The sequence below is a fragment of the Typha angustifolia genome, chromosome 10, assembly GCF_048772165.1.
Source record: "Typha angustifolia cultivar Huaian chromosome 10, ASM4877216v1, whole genome shotgun sequence".
NCBI classification, from domain to species: domain Eukaryota; kingdom Viridiplantae; phylum Streptophyta; class Magnoliopsida; order Poales; family Typhaceae; genus Typha; species Typha angustifolia.
Window position 1 is genome coordinate 297,850 of NC_133248.1, and position 20,913 is coordinate 318,762.

General features: G+C 37.2%; 4 protein-coding genes across 9 annotated transcripts; 2 read left to right on the forward strand and 2 right to left on the reverse strand.

The window, feature by feature from the left end:
- Positions 1-2,007: 2,007 nt before the first annotated feature.
- LOC140768334 (RNA exonuclease 4-like) lies at positions 2,008-4,258 on the forward strand. The gene is made up of 7 exons (XM_073108588.1): positions 2,008-2,033; positions 2,721-2,872; positions 2,953-3,083; positions 3,210-3,427; positions 3,517-3,723; positions 3,816-3,896; positions 3,980-4,258. Exons 1-7 carry the CDS (start codon positions 2,008-2,010, stop codon positions 4,212-4,214), a joined length of 1,050 nt encoding a protein of 349 aa, XP_072964689.1. The 3' UTR covers positions 4,215-4,258.
- A 1,077-nt stretch (positions 4,259-5,335) lies between these two features.
- LOC140768494 (probable glycosyltransferase At5g03795) lies at positions 5,336-10,302 on the forward strand. 4 transcript variants are annotated; one of them, XM_073108781.1, is made up of 9 exons: positions 5,336-5,720; positions 5,806-5,850; positions 5,938-6,030; positions 6,107-6,237; positions 7,301-7,649; positions 8,457-9,171; positions 9,353-9,439; positions 9,880-10,010; positions 10,088-10,302. In XM_073108781.1, exons 1-6 carry the CDS (start codon positions 5,376-5,378, stop codon positions 9,138-9,140), a joined length of 1,647 nt encoding a protein of 548 aa, XP_072964882.1. In that variant the 5' UTR covers positions 5,336-5,375; the 3' UTR covers positions 9,141-9,171; positions 9,353-9,439; positions 9,880-10,010; positions 10,088-10,302. The 4 variants fall into 4 exon arrangements, with proteins under 4 accessions (XP_072964882.1, XP_072964881.1, XP_072964879.1 ...); XM_073108780.1 differs by having other exon boundaries at positions 9,880-10,302; XM_073108778.1 differs by lacking the exon at positions 9,880-10,010 and having other exon boundaries at positions 10,053-10,301.
- Positions 10,303-10,882: 580 nt separating this feature from the next.
- On the reverse strand, positions 10,883-15,174 carry LOC140768493 (protein EXECUTER 2, chloroplastic). The gene is made up of 11 exons (XM_073108777.1): positions 14,741-15,174; positions 14,409-14,525; positions 14,260-14,325; positions 14,014-14,120; positions 13,848-13,929; positions 13,009-13,749; positions 12,227-12,353; positions 11,990-12,153; positions 11,838-11,912; positions 11,543-11,635; positions 10,883-11,328 (listed from the first exon to the last, which is right to left on the reverse strand). The coding sequence occupies exons 1-11, from the start codon at positions 15,059-15,061 to the stop codon at positions 11,227-11,229; spliced, it is 1,995 nt and encodes a 664-aa protein (XP_072964878.1). The 5' UTR covers positions 15,062-15,174; the 3' UTR covers positions 10,883-11,226.
- Positions 15,175-16,093: 919 nt separating this feature from the next.
- Positions 16,094-20,569, reverse strand: LOC140768497 (E3 ubiquitin-protein ligase SIS3). Of its 3 annotated transcripts, XR_012105771.1 has the most exons (11): positions 20,337-20,569; positions 20,218-20,256; positions 20,071-20,137; positions 19,912-19,985; positions 19,392-19,530; positions 19,192-19,284; positions 17,929-17,994; positions 17,154-17,270; positions 16,968-17,081; positions 16,276-16,731; positions 16,094-16,175 (listed from the first exon to the last, which is right to left on the reverse strand). XR_012105771.1 is itself a non-coding variant. In XM_073108785.1 (10 exons), exons 1-10 carry the CDS (start codon positions 20,363-20,365, stop codon positions 16,342-16,344), a joined length of 1,128 nt encoding a protein of 375 aa, XP_072964886.1. In that variant the 5' UTR covers positions 20,366-20,569; the 3' UTR covers positions 16,130-16,341. The 3 variants fall into 3 exon arrangements, 2 of the variants coding, with proteins under 2 accessions (XP_072964886.1, XP_072964887.1); XM_073108785.1 differs by having other exon boundaries at positions 16,130-16,731; XM_073108786.1 differs by lacking the exons at positions 20,218-20,256; positions 20,337-20,569 and having other exon boundaries at positions 16,130-16,731; positions 20,052-20,137.
- Between the last annotated feature and the right edge of the window lie 344 nt (positions 20,570-20,913).

The window sequence follows — 20,913 nt, forward strand, 5'->3', positions numbered from 1 at the left end:
ACTCTTTGTAGATGGAAGTGACTATCTTTACATTTTGAATCTTTACGCACTTAAGATTACTATGCTTCCTCTCTCTCTCTCTCTCTCTTATTTAACTCATTGGATGCGATGTTAGTGATAGGATATAGACTATCTATTAATAAGCGAGGGAGGGGCGAGATCTCTTATCATCACATAGCATACTCATCGTAGATATGTAGAAAATTCCTCAACAGAATATAAAAATAATAACCAACTCAAGTTGATCAGGTTTAATGAATGTAGAATAGTGGGCCATTAAGAGATACATGAATTAGTTAATAGATTATCTTGTATAACATATGAGATACCCTCCACTAACTGTTAGATAGAAATTTCAAAACTAAGCCACCTCTAACAATTTATAAGTCAATACCTTATATTGTGATACGAAATGCTACAATTCCAAAAGAGTGATGGGATATTGATGGAGCCATAGAACCCTACCTCAGCTGAAGAATCCACACATTATTGGCTGGACTGAAGGAGACATCCCACTTCAGTTTGAAGGGAATTAATAAAGGCCATGTCCTTCTACCTCATTTGATTAATCCAAACTATGTTGGACCTGCGGATGCCAAATCCCAGGAGCAAATTGAAAGAATCTCCTAAAAAAGGAACACCAATTATAGTCTCAATGCACTGAATGCTCATTTCTTATTGTGAAACTCAAAAAAAAAGAAGGCAAACAAATGTGATGGATAAGAGCATCTGTTTGATGGGCTTGCTCACAGTGATTGGTTTGAATTTTTCAGCATACCAACTTGCGGAAATTAGAAATGTGTGGCTAAAATCTAATTGTATCCATTGGATTGCTCTCAGTTGTTTCTATGTTATTCAGAAATGCATGAATAATGATAAATGATAGCATAATTATTTTAAAACTAGTTGTTTTATAGGAAGTACCTCTATTGCCTGATTTTGTTTGTCTGAAAAAATGTATCAATGTCTAAAAGGTTGATGCCACTCAATTAATTGATTTGGAATCTTACATTATTCAGAACTATGACTTGCAAAGTTTGACTCATGCAATTGACAAGAAGGTAAAGGTGAAAGATTTCACTTTATCTTCTATGCTAAGTTTTCTCTCTGAATGGTTCATCTACCCTTTCCCTGAACCTTTATTGGCAATGAAAGCTGCATGACAGTTAGAGTTAGAGGTGCATTTTGTCCCATGAAGCTAAAGTAGCAGCAGTCTAGCATCAAGGATATCTACATAGATCCTTGTGTTATTGGTTACTTGTAGAAGAGAAATCACTGGAAGGTCGTTTTGTCTTCCAGTACTCAGAATCAACTGAAGTAACCACTTCATCTTTCTGTTTGACATTCGGATAGACAAGCTTTGTTTGGTCAGAGAGATGTAGTTATCATGAAGACATAGAATCCTAGATCTTTGAAAGATTATTCAGTTTATTCTCTTTCAACAGCCTCTTTATTGACTGGGTATCTCTCTTTACACAAGAAATAGAATCTAGTTGGGATCCTCTTGGACAAAAGGCTAGTCAAGGATGGTCAAAAGATAAATACTGTTTCAAGAAAGAAGCCCAAGTCAAACACCTTATCCTTTTCATATCTCTAACTCAAGACACTATTTCCTTCCATCTCTTTTTTTTTACTCACTTTCTTTCTTTAGAGAGAGACCAATGTCCATGCAATACAAGCATAACCTCTTTTTTTTGTGGATGAGCATGGTCTTGCTTTCCTCTAGGAGAATCTTCTAAATTAAGCACAACTTATTAGTACATAGCTAACTCCAAAGATTTAATGTTTAGCCACATTGATATCAATCAGCTCAAGAAAGGTCAAACACTAACAATTTACATATTTATCAGCAAGTAGTCTCTACTGGTGAAGGTTTAATGTCGCGATACGGAATTGCGAAGGATCAATGCCGACCCTTGTGTATAAATACCCATCCACACCCTCTTCCCTTCATCAAACTTGCATGTTCTTGTTTCTAGGATACTATACAAGTTTGAGTCAGAAAGCATGGCTGAGTCCTCAGAGACTCTTAGGTAGCTATTATTTTCTTCTGAATTCTTTCTCTAACTATAATATGATGTCTATATGTCTGTGATAATATGTCTCTCTGTAGCATTATACAATTAAATGAACTAACACAGGGATGGAGTAAGGATATCTTTCCTCAATATTCTCATGCAGCTCTTCCAAATTTTATCATCTTACTACTCTCACCATATGTTCTATTAGTTCAAATTAAACACCTGTACTGAAGAATTATTCTTCCTGGTTATAGCTTGTTATATTCAGAGAAGTAATTTCCTAGAGTTATTAGTGATACAGGCTGCACTTAATTATACCCTGTTGCATCTTTTTTGAATATTCTAATTCAAGGCAATCTTCATCATGAAGCTTGCTTCATCAATTTAATCTTTGAAACAAAATGGTTATGGTCAAAATTATTTACTCTAAGCATCATGACTCTCCTTAGAAGATCAAATCCATCAGTTTACAATCTTACAGTTACTATAATAACATAAAGACAATTGCTTTAGTCCTATATAATCTACTCATGACTTTGAAAAGACATGGAAATTCACAAGCTTGCCATGATTCTACAACACAATTCGAAAAGCGAATCTTGAATATTACCTCCTTAGTACTTCTAACTATCACTAACTCCTTTTATGAACTCATTAGTTTTTTTTTTCTTTAATTTCTAATTGCATCACCTCCACCAGGAACAAATGTGCAGCATGTTTCAGGCAATACAACAAGGTGGAGCATCTGATAGAACATATGAGGGTCTCATTCCACTCAGTCCATGAGCCCAAGTGTGGTGTATGTCAAAAGCACTGCAGATCATATGAGTCACTCAGAGAACATCTCATAGGTAAGCCAGAAATCAAAAGATAAAAGTACTGCATCTTTCACTTATTCTGAATTTTCCCTGTCTTCCTGTTTTACTTCAAGGACCACTGCCAAAGATCGAATGCGCACGCATATTCAGCAATCGGGGCTGCAACTTGTGCTTGAACATCTTTAACAGCCCGCACGCTCTTCGAGTTCATCGAGGATCATGTCAGTTCTCTAGGGCTGCTCCTGTAAGTAATCTCACATTACATGTTAGTTTCTATCTTTTATCAGCATCATACAGTTAAGGTCTTGGCATTACTGTAAACGGATTCAGAACCTTCTTAATTGCCTTCATTTTATCTATCTACTTGCAGGGCTTAGCATCTCGAATGTCAAGGCTGAGTTTGCAGAATTCTTCTGATTACGAAGGGCGAATGCAGGCTATGAAGGTGGTGGCTTTAGGCTGTAAGATGGTCGGAGGAGGCAGCGACGGTTCATTAGACCTCTGCGCAAGAATTTGCCTCATTGGCGAAGATGAGAACATCATCTTCTCCACTTACATCAAGCCTCAAATTCCAGTAACTAACTATAGGTGAACTAATCATTTATTGAAAAGCAATTGTATAAACTACTTTCTATGATCTGTAGCTAAATTTTTTAACTTTGTACTTACTGTTATAGGTATGAAACAACTGGAATAAGACCAGAACACTTAAGGGATGCAATGCCACTGAAGCATGCACAGAGGAAGATTCAGGATTTCCTCTGCAATGGCGAACCAATATGGAAGATAAGATCAAAGGGAGCAAAGGCGAGGATCCTTGTAGGTCATGGCTTGGATCATGACCTTGAATGCATAGGAGTTGAATACCCTGCATTGCTTATCAGGTAGGTGCATGGATAAGTTTTAGCACCTCTGACTACTTATTCTTGGATAAAGCTCTTGCCTTATAAGCTGGTGTACTATTAACTGATCACAGGGACACTGCAAATTATCCACCATTGATGAAAACAAGCAAGCTCAGCAACTCACTTAAGTATCTAACACAAGCCTATTTAGGGTAAGATTTCTAATCTTTAGCATTGCAGAAAAAAAAATGAAAATTTGCAGACTGAAGTACAGTTTTCCTTCTTTGTACTGCAGATATGATATTCAGACAGGCATTCAAGATCCATATGAAGATTGCGTTGCCGCAATGCGACTCTACATGCGAATGCGATCGCAAACTCATCCACGAGACAACTCACAGGGTTCAGGCGATGCGCAAAACCGCAACAATTTTCCATCTTGGAGGCAGAGAGAGCTAGAAAGGATGACACCAGAAGCCTTACTGGAACTTTCAGCATCTGATTACTACTGCTGGTGCTTAGATCCTTAAGCAGACAACATAGCATATATATATATATATATAGTCATATAGTATCAGTGATTGATGTAACTTCCATATATGGGAATTGGTTATCATAGTAAATGAGTATATGATGAGATTATATTGCAGACAAGAAGAATGAATATATGATGCAGTTACTTATATTGGCCACTATAATTTCCAGCTTTGTGTAGAAATCTTCAATATCTGGAGCTTGGTACAATGATTAAATGCAAGCCTCAAGATCATAAGATTGAAGGATTGTATTACTGCAGCAATTAGCTGCAACACTAAAGAATGTAATAAGCAATTAAATCAAACAAAAAAATAAGGTGAAAAGGAATTCAAGTAGCCTTTGCTGGGTCTGCAAAGAACTTAAATACATTTTATATCCACCAAAAGTATTTTACCTTTTGAAATTTATTTTGTATTATTAGGCCCTCCTGAACTACTACTCCGTATCACTTTCACCTCTTAAAAAAAATAGACACTTAGACTCCATGAATTATTTAATTGTATCACTAACCTTTGTTTGTTAAAAATTCTATTAAAAATTTATTAAAAAGATTAGTTAACTAATTAGATGGACAAAAAATACTCTTATTTTATCTTCCGCCATCCTATTAGAACTTAAGAGTAGATATCGAAAGAATTAGATAAGATCGATTTAGAATTTAATATTTAAAGGAAATGAAAAAATTATGAAAGGAATAAGGGAACATTTTTATCCATCTACTAGTTATATTTTTAAGATTATTTCTATGGAAATTTCTAATGAAATACTTATGGATGGAGCTTTGTGGTATATTTAAATATTTTAAGTAGTTTATTGTAAAATATATATTTTCTTAATCCATATTTTATTTTGTAATAAAAAAGAATTCGATTTTCGGGGTAGTTATTGGGCAGTTACTTCACCGTCATCTCTCTTACAATTTACCCCCTAATTCTCACTAGGCTCTTAGCTCAGGGTCAACCAGTGTTGACCAAAAATACCCCCAATACTATTCGATATTTCAAATTTCTTTTTAATCCATGGTCGAAATTTTGCAAGATTCCATGGGTAATGGAGTCATTATAAACTGACCACCGCTTTTTTTTCCCAATCCCGCTCCTTTCTCCCTTCCGACTTCGCCTCTCTCTGTCTACGAGATCTCACCGCCGCTGCCAATGCCGAACACTAACCTTGGAAAGGTGGCTGTTTCGTGGCGGCGCCACATCATTGCCGCAGCCATCCTGACCTCCGTGGCTGCGCTTCTCCTCTTCTTCGCAGCTCCCGAACGCGACTCTCTCTTGTTCTCCGCCGCATTTCCCTCCCGTACTTCCGACGGCCCGTATTCCTCCTCCGAGGATCCGCTTCTTGCTCCAATTTCTACTGAGAAGTACTCCAATTCGTCTTCTACTTCTTTGGTTCCTCCTTCTACTGCACCTGCTCCCTCCCCATCTGAGAATTTCGACGATACTGTGGAGGAGTCCAGTAGTCGGGACCTGAAGTTGCCGCCTTTTATTACGGAGGTAGGTGTGTCTGCTAGAAATCCTCGTCAATCTTTGTCCGTGAGGAAATAATGTTATCTGTGATTCTGTTCTTCGATTCCTGTAGCCGAATTCGATCTCTCCGGCCCCTTTCGTCCCAGTGCTGCAAGAGGTACAGATCTTTCAGATTTTTTAGGTGGGTTTTTTTTACTCTTTTTTTTTTCAAAGGAGATTCTGTGATTTGTCTACTTGTTTATAGGCTGTTTCCAACTCTTCACCGATTGGGAATCCTGGTGCCTCAGAAGTGGAATCTGCGAGTGCTGATAAAAAAATACCCCCTTTACTGTCTGAGGTGGAGATTTTATCTGCTTAGTTTGTTGAATTGGTGAGAAAGTTTTAAGAATTTGATGCAGTTGTTGCTTTGTCAGATGCCAATTTGGTCATCACCTGTTGATCAAGAACTTATGTATGCTAAGAGAGAAATCGAAAGTGCTCCTGCTGTTTTTGGTGACCCGGATTTGCATGCACCGCTGTTTCGCAATGTGTCTGTTTTTAAGAGGTAAGAGTGAGGTAGTTCTCTTTTGATACATGAATTGGGCATGACTTTTTCTTTTTTTCAGATATATCTTGACTACTCAACTGTCTAATCTTTCATATTTGGAGTTTATCTGTTGAAATAGATCATAATGGCACATTTATTTTCAAAAAAATAACTACATTAGTTAATCAATGGTTCAATTTGGATTGCGCTTATGAGTCAGACTAGCATGCTTGCTGTCCTATATATATGACCAAGGATGTAAACTTACGGGAAAGAAATGAGGAGGAAGTGACTTCGTGATACAGTCAGTTTGCATTCAAGAAAGGAAGGTTGATAGGTTATCATTCTATTCTAGATTTCTACCATCATTATTGTGTGGTTGAGTTAGTTACGAAGGTAAACAAACTCCAGGTCCACGAGCTCTATGATTGGAAGGAACAGATTCTTAGTGGTCTGAGAGCAGTTTATCAATCTAAGTTTTATGCTTCTAGACAAGGGTTATTGCAGGCCGTAAATGACCGGACATGTGCTTTAATGTACTTATTGCTTAGTGTGTCCAATTTTGCATTTTACAGAATTGTTTACTTGTAAATATCCCTTCATTATATGCATAACTCATGTGGTGTTACAGTTCCCCAATTTATCCAAGGATATTTAACAGAATAAAGTGGTAGTTTTGAAATGATCAATAGTTAGCCCTGTCACCTATCAGCTAACAACTTCATATTCAGTTCTTCACCATTATTTATTCCTGTAATGAGGCCATCATTCCTCTATATTATAGAGTTCAGAATCATTTTCAAGTTCAAATTTTAGTCTCTCTTTCAAAATTATGTTGTGTATCTTATTAAGTTCACCGGAATCTTAACAGGTATCTGCTGATGTATCTAGAAGAGGATACTACTTGTATTAGGTTTTTATCTAGTTGTTCTATAAGCGGTTAAGTTTAGTTGCATCCTTTAAAGGACTTCAGATAGAATATCTTAAGCTTCAAGATTTACATGTCATTCCTGTATTGATGCTCGGTAGCCATATTCTCGCAAAGATAGTGTATTGAACTCTTCAAATTACATATCTCCAGGAGCTATGAGCTGATGGAAAGAATTCTTAAGGTTTATATCTACAAGGAAGGAGAAAGACCAATTTTCCATACACCAGAGCTAAAAGGCATATATGCTTCTGAAGGATGGTTTATGAAACTAATGGAGAGAAGCAAGAAATTTGTTGCCAAGGATCCTGGCAAGGCCCACTTATTCTATCTTCCATATAGCTCACGCCAGCTGGAATACGCTCTTTATGTGCCTGATTCGCATACTATAATTCCATTATCAATTTTTTTGAAGAATTATGTGAACATGCTCTCTGCTAAGTATCCATTTTGGAACCGGACAAAAGGAGCTGATCATTTTTTCGTTGCTTGCCATGACTGGGTATACTTTTACATTCCTCTGTCTTTCTATGTTTACTTTAACAGATCACTGATGGAATTCCAGATTGAACAGATGACCGACCTACAATAAGACGAAAATCTCATTCCGTCTTCCATTCTCTAAGACGAATTAAGGGGATGTGGTTAAATTCTTGCTGAAAGCACAGCTACGTGCTGGCATTATTAAGAAAATGAACAGACAGTAAATAAACTTTTATACTTTTAACCTTATTCTGCTGACATATGAAATAATATTCTTACAGCAACTGCCATTTTCATATGGAATAAAAATATCTCTTTCTGTTAGGTTTTTAATGTGTATTATTCAAAAGAGACTAAGTAACTAAAACTTTTTTTTTTGCTCATGTCATAACATAATACTAATGCTGATATTTGTCAAATCAAGCAAATGGTTTTAAGAAGAAAAATTTTCCTAAACCTTTTCTGCCTATGACAAAGTATGTTGGATATCATTTAAATAGCAACCCAAACATATGAGATAAGTGTTCTCTCCTCAAAGAAGGAAGGGTAATAAATTAGTGAGTCTTCATTGATAGGCATCTAATAGAGGATCATTTGGCATCTTGCATCGATAATGTATTATATGTTTGATTACTTTCAAGCAGGCATCTCCCTTGAATTTTTTTGCAAGGTGAAATTTTCTCATCAGATCATAATAGTCAGTTCATCCATTTTATTTTTCAGTTTATATCATCTACAACTTTTTATTTCCATATTATTTGCATTTGCTATTTTTTAATATCTTCTCTCTTTAAATATTCTCCACTTAATTTTTCATTTTGTTTAGGGTCCTTACACAACTAAATTGCATGATGAACTGCGGAAGAAAACCATCAAAGCTCTGTGCAATGCAGACATTTCTGAAGGTGTTTTTATCCGTGGAAAAGATGTCTCTCTCCCAGAAACATTCATCCGAATACCCAAAAAGCCTCTTAGAGATATTGGAGGAAAACCAGCTTCCCGGAGATCTATTCTTGCTTTCTTTGCTGGACAGATGCATGGTCGTGTCAGACCTATCCTTCTGCAGTATTGGAGTGGGAAAGATGAGGATATGAGAATTTATGGTCGCTTGCCAAAACACGTTGCTGGAAAACTGACCTACATCCAACACATGAAATCAAGCAAGTTTTGTGTGTGTCCTATGGGCTATGAGGTAAACAGCCCTAGGATTGTTGAAGCAATCTATTACGAGTGTGTTCCAGTAATAATAGCAGATAATTTTGTGCTTCCATTTGACGATGTGCTCAATTGGGGTGCATTTTCAGTGGTTGTATTAGAGAAGGATATACCCAAATTGAAGGAGATCCTATTGGGAATTTCTCCAGGACAATATGTAACCATGCAGATGAACGTTAAGAGGTTGCAGAGGCATTTTCTGTGGCATGCAAAACCTGAGAAGTATGATATCTTTCACATGATACTACATAATATTTGGTTTAATAGGCTGAACCAGATTCAAGTTCAGCAGTAGCACTCCTTCATGTGGCTCCGTCATCTTATTGGTAAGGGGTGAAACCACAGTTTTATGGTTCCCATCTGTCATCAATTAAAAACTATCTCCAAGTTAATTTTGAATTGAAAGAGGATACAGTTTGTTTTGAAGAATGTTATCTACAATAATATTGACAAATAGTTGAAGTGCTATTAGTTTATCTCATCTAATTCGCTTGTTCACTGCGCTAGGTTGGCTGCCAAAATTTAAGGTACATTAATCAACTATGAGGAAGATTCAACAAACTGTGCAGTCAAATTATCAAATGTTACTCAGAGGTATGAGGTCTACTATATCGAGTTCTTAATAATCCATCCAATGCTTCTCATGTTAAATTATGCTGAATTTATTTAAGTATCAGGTGCGAATCTATTATATTTGTCTTCATTGCTAGATTTTCCATGCCTTGTAAGTCATGATTGATGTTTTCACTCTTTTGTACTTGTCTTGCAACTAATCCCACAATGCCGAACTCAAAGGCATAAGGAAGAAGGTTCCCTTGGGACCGAGATATTTGACAACGTTGAAAATGTAAATGGAACATCAGAATCATTATGCAATTGCTTCAAATAATATTCGTCTGACAGAATATCCGAAGTTGGGAAATTTGTTAAGCAATTTTTTGGATTTATGAGAAAGAAAGAAATTAAATTATAAAAATATAGAACTTTCTCTCAATGTAACTAGTCATAGGAGTGACATTGACAACTACTTACAGGAGTCAAAATATCTTATAAATAACTCCTGGGACTCAATCCCTTCAAGAACTCTTGAGAGCCGAGAATTTTGGATTGGCATGAAATAATTACTGCAGCTAAACCTTTTACTAGCTCAACAGCAACAGTAACTGTGAGTATTATGCCTAGTGAGCTTTCATGTTTGTCTTTTCAGGTCACATCTCCGAAATTTTTTGTGTTCTTTCCCAGGTAAACATGAAGAAAATAGTAAGACGAAGGAATCAGGATCCGGCCGAGTACTCGTGTAGAGCTTTTTGTAGTTCTGTAGCATTACTTTGTAAAACCGTGTATTAAGTTGTACACAATAAACTAGCATGTAGAATTGAAATTTCTGTAGAACTTGATTAATAAAGGTGAAAAAGGAAATTTCAATGATCATTTTCAGTTGTATCTTGACTCTATACTACACCTCTCCAATGCTTTTGAAGTAAATGGTGTTAATATTTTACTTGACACTTTTGACAGTTTTACTCAAGAAATATCAGTTGACCAAGCAGTGCACTTTTAGCAAATTAACTGCATTGAATTTTTCTATTTTTCTTTTTCTTATGGAGATGGAAATTATTCTTCTGATTTATCATGCGCCAATTTCATCAACAATGGCAAATCTCAATCTCTCCTCTCTCTCCCTGCACTTCTACACATCCTCCATAGATCATCCAGTGCCCTAAGTTGCCCACTTTGGCATGAGGAATAAAGAGAGGACGCAATGTTCAACAAATATGAGAATAAGTGTACAGGAAAGCAATTTCTCTTTAGAAATAATGCTCACGAACAATTGGCTTTTAGTTGTAGAGATGAATTAGATGTACAACTTTTATTTTCCTAAGTTGATCAACAACTACAACTGCAAGCTTCCCCTTGTTATCAGACCAGATAGTTTTGCTGCCAGTCATCAGAGCTCCGAGTCAAGATTTAAGATTGGAAGTAGCCCGAAGTGTCACATTCCTTGCTATCAAGAAAAGTGGAGAATGCTATAAGAACTGGACCCAATGATACCCTATTTGCAAATTAATAATATGATGTTAAAATCAAGCATCATACAAAGACCGGAATACTATTACTTACAATCCGGGAGCGGAGCACATAAAATTTTTCCGTAGTTATGTTCAAAGACAGGAAAAAAAACCAAGGATATAGATCTTTTCAACATGAAATATATTTCCACTATAAACCTCTCCGATTGGGGAAAAAAACTCGGGGACCGAAGGAAGACAAGATGGAAGCTAGTCGGGTATCTCAACCCAGCCTCCTCACAGGTCAGGTCAGTCGTTCTCCAGGTGCTCATGCAATTTGAAGACGAGCATTACTTCATTTGCATAATAGAATCACTCTGGAAGTTTTAATCTGTCAAACAGCACCAGGAAGCTCTGTTCAGGTACAATGTATAGAAAACCAAGCTCTGCGCCTCTGACATGAGGACCCATGCCCTGCAGAAGAAATATTGGAAGTCAAATTGCTAATTATTTGGGAAGATTACATGTCTCATATATCCTGGTAATAATGAAAGAATATTCCCCTTATGCAACAAGTATAACTGCAATTTAGTTATCAATCCCATCACAAGGGGACTATTCTTTCATTCACTACAATCACCAGTAACTGTAAATAATCTGAAACAGGTAAATGCAAATCAAACTTTACTTTGCCATTGAGCTGGAGTAGTTCACCATCAACCCACTGAGGGTTCTTAAATCCGGTTTGTGCTATTCTTCCTTGGCCTTTGTAACTGCCAACCTGCATCAAATTTTGAATTTGGTAACTTGAAGCATATGAGTATTCCTCAGTACATAGTTTCATATTTATACAGGATCCATGATGTGAAGTACCAATGTTTTCTTGAAGTTTAATAGATATTCTCCCTAAGAACATGACTCCGAAGCCTTATAATTTGATTTTGCAGATTGGAGAAAAAAAGAAATGCAGAGGCAAAAATTACCACGCCAAGTTCCTCTGGATAAATACCACGATTTAGGAGACGGTTCCCTCTCCCAATTTTAGCACGAAATGTGACCTGCTCAAATAAATCTTGTGAGAAACAAAGGCATCCCATAATCAGCACCAAAGAAAAAAGTATATATTGTTATATGCCTGTCCAGCAGGAACATTTAGATCGCCAGTCAACTTTACTGCTTCAACATATTCAAAGAACTCTATGTCTGCATCTGTCTCATCTGAACCACCCCAATGACCATACTTACGCCGCAGCTGTACCACCTCAGGGCCATATGGACCGAAGGCTCCCACATATAGACCTGCATATGAACCAATATTGCAATCTCTAAATCTAATTAATTATCAAAAATCAATTTCCCAAAACAAGCTTACCATCAAAGGGATCTAGGCCATTATTGTCAGTGATGATCCGATTAAAGACAGTAGTGTTTGACAGTCTGTTTCTTCTCTGAGCCTGGCTCAAGGCAAGCTTTATAACCTCTTGAACATCTTTAGTAACCTGATATAGTTAATGATAGATCAGTCAGTGATGATAATTCAAGATACTCCTAGTTAAAGCATCAAGTACTACCACTGCTAAAATAGAGCTTATGAACCTATAGGTTACGCACTGAAAATCCATTCCAAATTTGGTAGCGTCAATTGCTTTGCTTCCAGATTTCTGGTTTCACCCCCCATACCACATACATAGAGTAATGACTAAAGATTTAAAACATTGTTGTGCATATGTTCCCTGGGTTCTTCCGAGACAAATTTTGATACTATCCTCACAGGGCTGTTCAGACTTCAGTTGAAAAATGTAAAGGAAAAGTACAAGAAAGTAATGCAAATAAGAGCCCAAGATATAATCACAGAAGTAATATATGTTCTTGGTCCTTTTTGTGGAACATGAATGATCAATAAAGTTCCTCAAAAAAAGTCTGATTTGCCGGACATGTGAAAAAGAAATAAAGAATGAAGAGAAAAGTAAAGAAATAACAAATTAGAATGAGCAATTATCTGCAGTAATATCATATGATTATAACATACACTAAATTTCTCTCCAAGTTTTGCATGCAGTTATAGCAAAATTTACATAAGACATATATATAACCAGAAGTAAATTAGTAATTGTCTTTCTTGATAAAATTTTGGACTAACAATTTATAACACACCTTCGAGGTAGCCTTATTCGTACTCCAAAATGCCTTGGCAACATCAGAAGGCATAAGATCTGAGGCTACTTGAGCAGCAATAGCTGCAACTTTGATTTTTGCTGCCTTTCCTTCTCCAATATCTGGATCATAATTTTGTCCAGGAATATGAACTACAAAAGAATCCCTTTCCATATTCTTCATTTCTGCTGGTACACGTACATATGATTTTGACAAGATATCCTCCTTGTTATGAAGCACTCCACCGAGAAAAAGTTTCACTGCTGAACTTTTACTTCCTTCAGCTTCAGTTGGATCAGTACTACCACCCACTGGAAGTGCTTCATGTTCAACATTTTCCAGGTCAGTGGCTTCATCCCTTGAATCTTCAGGAGGGGCAGTCTTTTCATCATTTTCCTGCACTACTTGTGATTCTGATTCCACTTTAATTTCCTCAGGCACCGTGACATTTAGTACTTGAACTTTAAATCCAGGAATTCTATCCTTGAGAAATTTTATCACACTTTGCAATCCTTCCTCATTATTATCCTTAGCATTTGGGACATCGCCTACTTTCTCTACACTACCTTCATTTCTTTTCACCACTATGTCTTCATTGCCTTTTTCTCTAGAATCTTCATTGACTGGACTACTTTCCATGGAAGGACTCTCACTGTCGGGTTTAGCTGAACTTCCTGTAGTTCTTGGTGGTGATGGAGGGGACAGGGATGAATTTCCTTTCACTGCTTGCAAGGATACTACCTGTCTAAAGTTCAGTCATCAGGGCTAAATGAGAAAATTAACTTAACTGACAGTAAAAAAATTTGGAACACAAAAAACTATCAATTGTGTCAACCGACCTGCATCGTATATGTCCCATCATCATCTTTGACAAGAAAGATTTCAAATAATGGGGTTCCCGGAGATTCAGTGAGCAGTTGTCTGATAAACAGCATTTGAGTAAGTTACAAAGGCAAATCTAAGTATTTAAGGAATTAATTTCCATTTATATTATATTGCATGTACCTTGGACTGTAACTCTTAGCCACATATCTACCAACTCCAGGAATTATACGTACTATTCTGCCAAAAGGGTCATCAGAATCCTTCGCATACCCTACCCACCAACCTACCTGGAAAGTGAGATGATTGAAGCAATGCAAATTGTTCCAAATTGAAGCACATGGTTAGATGTAAAATTCACCTCCTACATAAGCTGCAAGATATTACTGAAATAAAGCATGGTGGAATGAATTATATGAAAGGAGTTACCAGCCCAGTTCCAGCAAGTTTACTTAATTTTGACGCATCATGGTATCGTTGCTCTTCTATAGCATTCTGTTAAAATAAAGAACATCATATAAGGATAGAAATTGTAGTCAGATGATATTAAGAAAAAATATATATACAATGAACCAGACCTTCAATTCAGTCAAAACTTCAGCTACAACATCCTTCGATGTTGCTTCGGCAATAGCTTTCTTCAACTTGGAGGCTTCTGAAAAGTCTTCATTCTCAATAGCTTCTTCCAGTTGAAACTACAAATTTTAAAGAGAACTAAGAGGACTGAGATAAGATGAAAGTAATCCGACAACGATAAAAATCTCAAGTTTTCCCCAGACACCTAAAAGAACTATAAAGAAAGAAGAAACCTCCACGATCCAATTCACGGAATCATCTCAAAATTACGGAGACTCCAACTCATAGATCGACCGAGGTAGTTTAAGGGATGGGAGCAAGAGAGAAATCAAACCTTGAGCACCGACGCGTAGTTCTCCGCCTGGTCGGTCTCCGAGAAGTGGCGACTCCAACGGCTCCAATCCCACCCAGAGAAGCCGGGCTCCGCGGCGGCGGAGGAAGAGGAGAAGGTGCCACTACACCGGCACGACACGGCTTGCTGGCCCCTCTCGTTTCTCACCACGACGGCGCGCCGGATTCCCCCACCGCCGACGCTGACGTGGCCGCCCGCCGCCTCCTTCTGCGGCTGCTCGATCCTCGAGGAAGGCCGGAAGAGGGCTATCGCCGGAGGCGGCGCCGCCGCCGCAATTCCCCACGCGTTCGCCGCGGCGGCCATGGATATGGTTCGGGAGAGAAGTGGATAGAGTTGGGGGAAAGAGAGGAGAAAGAGAGAGAGAGAGGGGGGGGTCAGCAGAGGCGCGATTGATTTATTAGCCACAGGAGCTTCTTTGTGGTGGCCACTTGTTAAATTTGTAAGCCATTTGGGAATTTATCTATACTAATATTAATATAGGGTTAGGTTAGATTGAGTTAATTTGGATCTATGTAAATGTAATGAGGAGATGATGGATGGATTGATGGGTAATGAATCTAATGATGAGATTGGGCATTCCTTAGTTCTGGATAAAGGGGATTTTTTTTTTTTTTTTTGTTCTTTTTTTTAGAGAAATAAAAATTTAACAGTTTTCTAATTAATCGATATAATTAAATCCGAAATATTCATACAATATCAGTTTCTTTAACCAACTAATCAATATTAGTAAAAAAATTAAGGACAAATAATTTAATAAAAATTACTAAATTCTCTCTTAGAAATTAATAATTTAAAATTAAATAAAATTAATCGAAAGTAACGATCAGACTTTTAAATAATAAAAATAAATTAGTAAAATTTTATTTACTAAAATGTAATATGGTCGGTGTCGAGGGCCACATCAAAGAAGAGTATTTGTGGTTGCTAGGCAAAAATTAGAGTATTTTAATAATAACTAGTTGGAAAAACTATAGCAGCACAATAATAAGTTTTGTTAGGGGGATAGAAGAAGTGACTATAAATTTTCTTTCTGGAATCTGTTTTAAGATTATTATTAGAAGTTTAATTTCAACTTCATCTAAGGGTGATCATTATGCCAATTCATCTTACCCTTCAAAACAAATATTGATACAGAATGTATTGCAAGGATCGTACTTCAAACTTCAAGTAAAATTTGTCCCCATTGACTCACTTAAGTCGTGACAGATCCACTGCTAAACGTCATCCATGACCCATGATTGCTTGGTCTTATTTTAACGACTTTGATTAGAGAACTATAAACAGGAACATGTTGTCTGGGAAAATCAAAACAAGAATCAGAAGAGAGATTGCAAATAAATAAAGTGCGAGTGTCAATTTAATCTGTAGATCTGAACCCGAATCTCAGAACTATACCCACACAATCATCTGCCAGCAACTGCAGTACAGAACAAAAACTTTCTCATTGTTATAGGAATTGGAAAGGGGAATGAGAAAAATACACAACAAAGAGAGGATAGGAGTGAGATTTTGCATACCATGTGGTCCTCTTGTCGAGGAATCAAACCAAAAAGATTACATTATATATACGAATAGATCAGTGATCAGGTAGTTTGGCGATCAACCACTATGCAGTGCACTTCAGGGCTCACTGCACTTGCTGAGCCCTGAGAAACCACAATTGTGTGCAACCCACTTTCCAGGCTTGTCTCATCTTCACCACCACTGATGGAGTTCTCGGCTCGAACTGGGCGTAGCAAGCCCTGCAGCCGCAACAGGTAGCTCTGCCCAGCCGGTTGAGACCTAACATATCTCGTGGCTGTCGTCACATCGCTTGCAGAAGGCCGTTCAGAGTCTGCCCGAAGGTTCGACAGGGCACTGAGGTCCAGATTGGGGAACACGGAACATCGGCATCGGGGACACTTTACATTAAGCCGTAGCCACTGGTCAATGCATTCCACATGAAAGTTGTGGGCACATGGAAGGCCACGAACCTGCGGGGGTTGCAGAAGTATTGTATCTAAGTGCCTTATGCTAAGAGAAAGCAAAGGAAACTTTTAGTTTTTCATAAAATTATACTAAAGCAAATAAATTGAGCACACTGAACTGCAGTACTGAAGAGCAAGGATCAATGCATCAAAGGAACTTTCAATTGTTTCTAAAGTTGTGAATATCCATTGTTACCAAGTTCCTATAGCTTAAAGTTATTACAATATGGGATTCCTGTTACCTCATTGCCAACACGGAATTCTTCAAGGCATATGGGGCATTCACTGCAGTCAGTTGGAACAGCCTTCAGCCTGAATTTAGGAAGTTCTTGAATAAGTGCCTCAACTGCTTCTCTCTGTGCAAAAGAAAGCAGCATGTTAGCAAAGGTGCTTATGTTAGTAAGCAAGCATTCTCCAGAATAAATTACCTGGGTTGTTGTCAAATAGAGACCAGGATGATATGCAGTATCTTGGCCCATCCCTCTCATTTCCTGTCCAGCAGCTTCAAATGCCCAACCAGGCACACGGACCATGTCAACCAGAACCTGCATAAAATCATCATCTCAATAAATAAATTTCCAACTTCCATGTATAACATTGGAGAACAGGGATTCATCTTCAATATTATTCGGAACCTATCAATTTTCCATTTACGATGTAAATTGTAAAGTTGACAGCCAGTTGGGAAATTCTGTCGATTGCTTTGGAGTTTGGAGCCTCCTATCTTTGAGTTATGCTCTTACAAACATCATAATGGGTAAAAGGTTTAAATGATGATGCATGTTGTTCTTGTACAACTTCAGTTTGGTCATTGAAGTTGTACATATTCAGAGAAACTAAATCTTGATTATAGGTATAATGGCAGCAACTTCACCACTGTACTGCAGGGTGATTATATTTGTGACTTCACGATCCAACCAAAAAGTAGAAGTGAGACGCTGCCCTTATTTACAAATAAAGGAACAGAAATACTCTAATTTGCAGCAATAGAACCAAAAACAAAGAAAGAACAGAAGAAATACGTGTAGTTAAGTTTTACAAACTGCACCGACACAGTAAAGGCATTTACACTGTAGTTTATACATAACCAAACAAGGATCAAACATAAATTCTAATTTTATAAGGAGTCCCTGATAACGATAAAGCTGGAGAACATAAAGTACCTGCATTGGTAATTGTCCGAGGAAAATTTAGAAATCTTACCCCATATTCTGAAATTGGGATTCCCTGCTGTGCCCGCTGTAAATGTGCATGCCTTCGGGTAACCCACTGCAGAAAAAACAGATATATAAATAGCCTTATGATTCTAGTTTTTTGTATGTATTTGTTCATAAATTGTTTCTATTTATATGAAATCATGAGTAAGTTAAAAGATAGCAACATCAAACCATTCATCCATTCCTACATGCCAATCTATGAGGATGATACTGTAATGTATTGCTGCCTGACAGCATTACTATGGAAAGTTGTGCACATTGCAGGAAGATGCACAAGGTGCACTTAGATTTGTAGGCTAATCATTAATTTCCTTTTTGATAAATATCATCTACATTTCGATACTGAATTACTGATAAGTGATAAACAGTACTATTGTACAAGTCTTGATTACATACAAAGAATGCTAACCCTGACTAATAATCTGTCTAGACTACTAGTAAGCAGAATGAAGAAGGTAAAGTACACCAAAAAAAAAAAAAAAAAACACACACACACACACACAAACATTATACATAGAAGTATCAGACTATAATAAACTAGAAATATTTGGTCTAGAACTATAAGTTGCAAGGCAAAAATGAGAATTAACTAGGTTAGTAAAACATTTAATATGAATTCAAGGAGTAATTTATATGGATTAACAATAGGGTTTATGAAGAATTTCAGAGACTTCCAGTTGTGGCATCACATACTAATTAGCAGCATTTTGATGAAAAAGAACAATAGCATTACAATGTTGATTCTGCACAAACTTGGTGCATATAGTACAACACCAAAACATTTCAAGTTAAACTTCAATTTTGGATAGTAGGGTTAATGAAAACAAAGCAGGACATCAGATATGGCATGTAAAGTTTCTATTAGTGGCAATCTCTATGCGATACCATGTAGTGATTAGTGAGCTCAATGCAAGTGACAGCAAAACAACAAATGTTAGACAATCATAAAGAACTAAAAGAGAAATTAATTTCATATCTCAGTTTCTCCAAAATTAATCTCATCCCTATGATTATATAATTCTGAAATAAGCTCCACATCATGTCCCACAATTAGGTTTCCTCGAATCATGAAGGAACACTTCAACTGACTACACAAAATTGAAAATACCTAAAGACATTCCTGGAAACTTCTTACTACCCATACAAAGTACTGGAAACAAAGGATACCAACAAAAGAAATAGCATGCTATCTAATATAATATAGAAAAATCATCTGCATTTCAATTGGCACCTATAAAGGATGACAGACCTTTCCCGCAGACATGCATGCAATGCAAACAAGTCCACAGTAGCTGAAAAGCAACCATATAAGAAAGCCCCACTTTTGACCTTCCTCTGGTAGCTGCAAAAAATTAGAACATGATTAAGTGGTTATTTATAAGAACGCATATTTAATGCTCTGATAAATGCACATGGATTAAAACAAAAGGAGAAAGAGAAAATACATACACAGCTTCTTGCACTAGTGAACCATAATGTTCCAATCACCGTCCAGACCCATAGAAAAGGATAAAGAACAAGAACAAGAACTGAGAGTACAACAATTCTTCCACGAAAACGGACATATCTTTGCTGCCATCCGAGATCTCTGGATATACATTATCAGAGAAAGGGAAAAATATCATTACATGTTTTCAGCATCAAGCACAAACTTGTATAATTGCTAATAAGAGAGTAGTACTCTATATGAAAATAGGTAAATTAGGCAAGCTTTATGATCCTGCACAACCATATATCCTTCAAGCAGCAGTACCTTTCCAAGCAATTATATTGCTTATCAACATGTCTGAATAACTTATTCTATTCTTCCAAACTCATAGTCGACCTAAACAAAATGCTAAATTTCTATCCTCTCAAGTCTCAGTTACGTAGTGAGGAGGCATTTAAGCATTGTAAGATAGCATTAGGTTTTAATCGAAACACTACCAGCATTACAGTGAGTAGAAATGACCAAAATTGGATTACTTACAAGCCCATTCCTGCAGCAAGTCCATTGTCCACAAACATCAGCAGCCGAAAAATAAACACAGTAGTATAATCAACCTGGAACCAACTCATCCCTAAGTTTACTACCACATAACAATTAGAAAACTTCAGTAACATGCTTACCAACTGCAGCAGAACTCACCACGATCCATATATGCAACGGATGCGTGCAAAGATGGTACCTCTTCCAGTTGATCGAAACGATAATTCTAACAAAATCGAGTCAAGAACTACAACAAACCAATGATTCTTCCAGAACTTTAAAAAAGAAAAGAAAAGAAAAGGATACACACTAGTCGCAAGCATCGACAAGAAGAACCCATCGTACCTATACACAATCAAAAGAACAACACTCACATTCGAATTAGGGTAACGAAGAGCCAAGAGGAAGAGATCAATCGCACTCACCACTTGAAATCGACTCCTCTCATCGCCATCGGACCTAGGGCAGTGGGGATTCAGCTAAACCCTAGATCCAGTCCAAGAGACGCCTCCATTCGAGATCAACTACCGATCGAAATCAAAGTAGCAGCCGCAATCCTCGATAAGACCACCAAATCTAGTGGAAGAACGCGAGAACTCAAATCTCATATAATCGGGGAGAGAGAGAGGGGGGGGAAAGATAACGCCTTTAACGGCCGTTACTGGAATAGATAGGATGCTTTAAGAATCGTGGTAATAATGATTCGAACCATAGGAGGGGGAATAAGGAGGATAGGTAATAGGTGGCATTTTGATTGGCTTAGTAACGACGCAATCCACATTCCTTGAAGGCAAAGTTTATTTATTATGTAATAAAGCTTATTATTGTATAAGATTAGGTGCATGAGGAGGATTTATTTATATTTTCCGGGTTTGGATTTGTATAAAAATTCTAAATTTGCACACTTGTCATAGCTTATAAGGGCGACAATTTTTGCCTCGACATGAGTCCGAGATTGATATATTCGGGTTCGAGTTATAAAAATATTTATTCAATTAACCT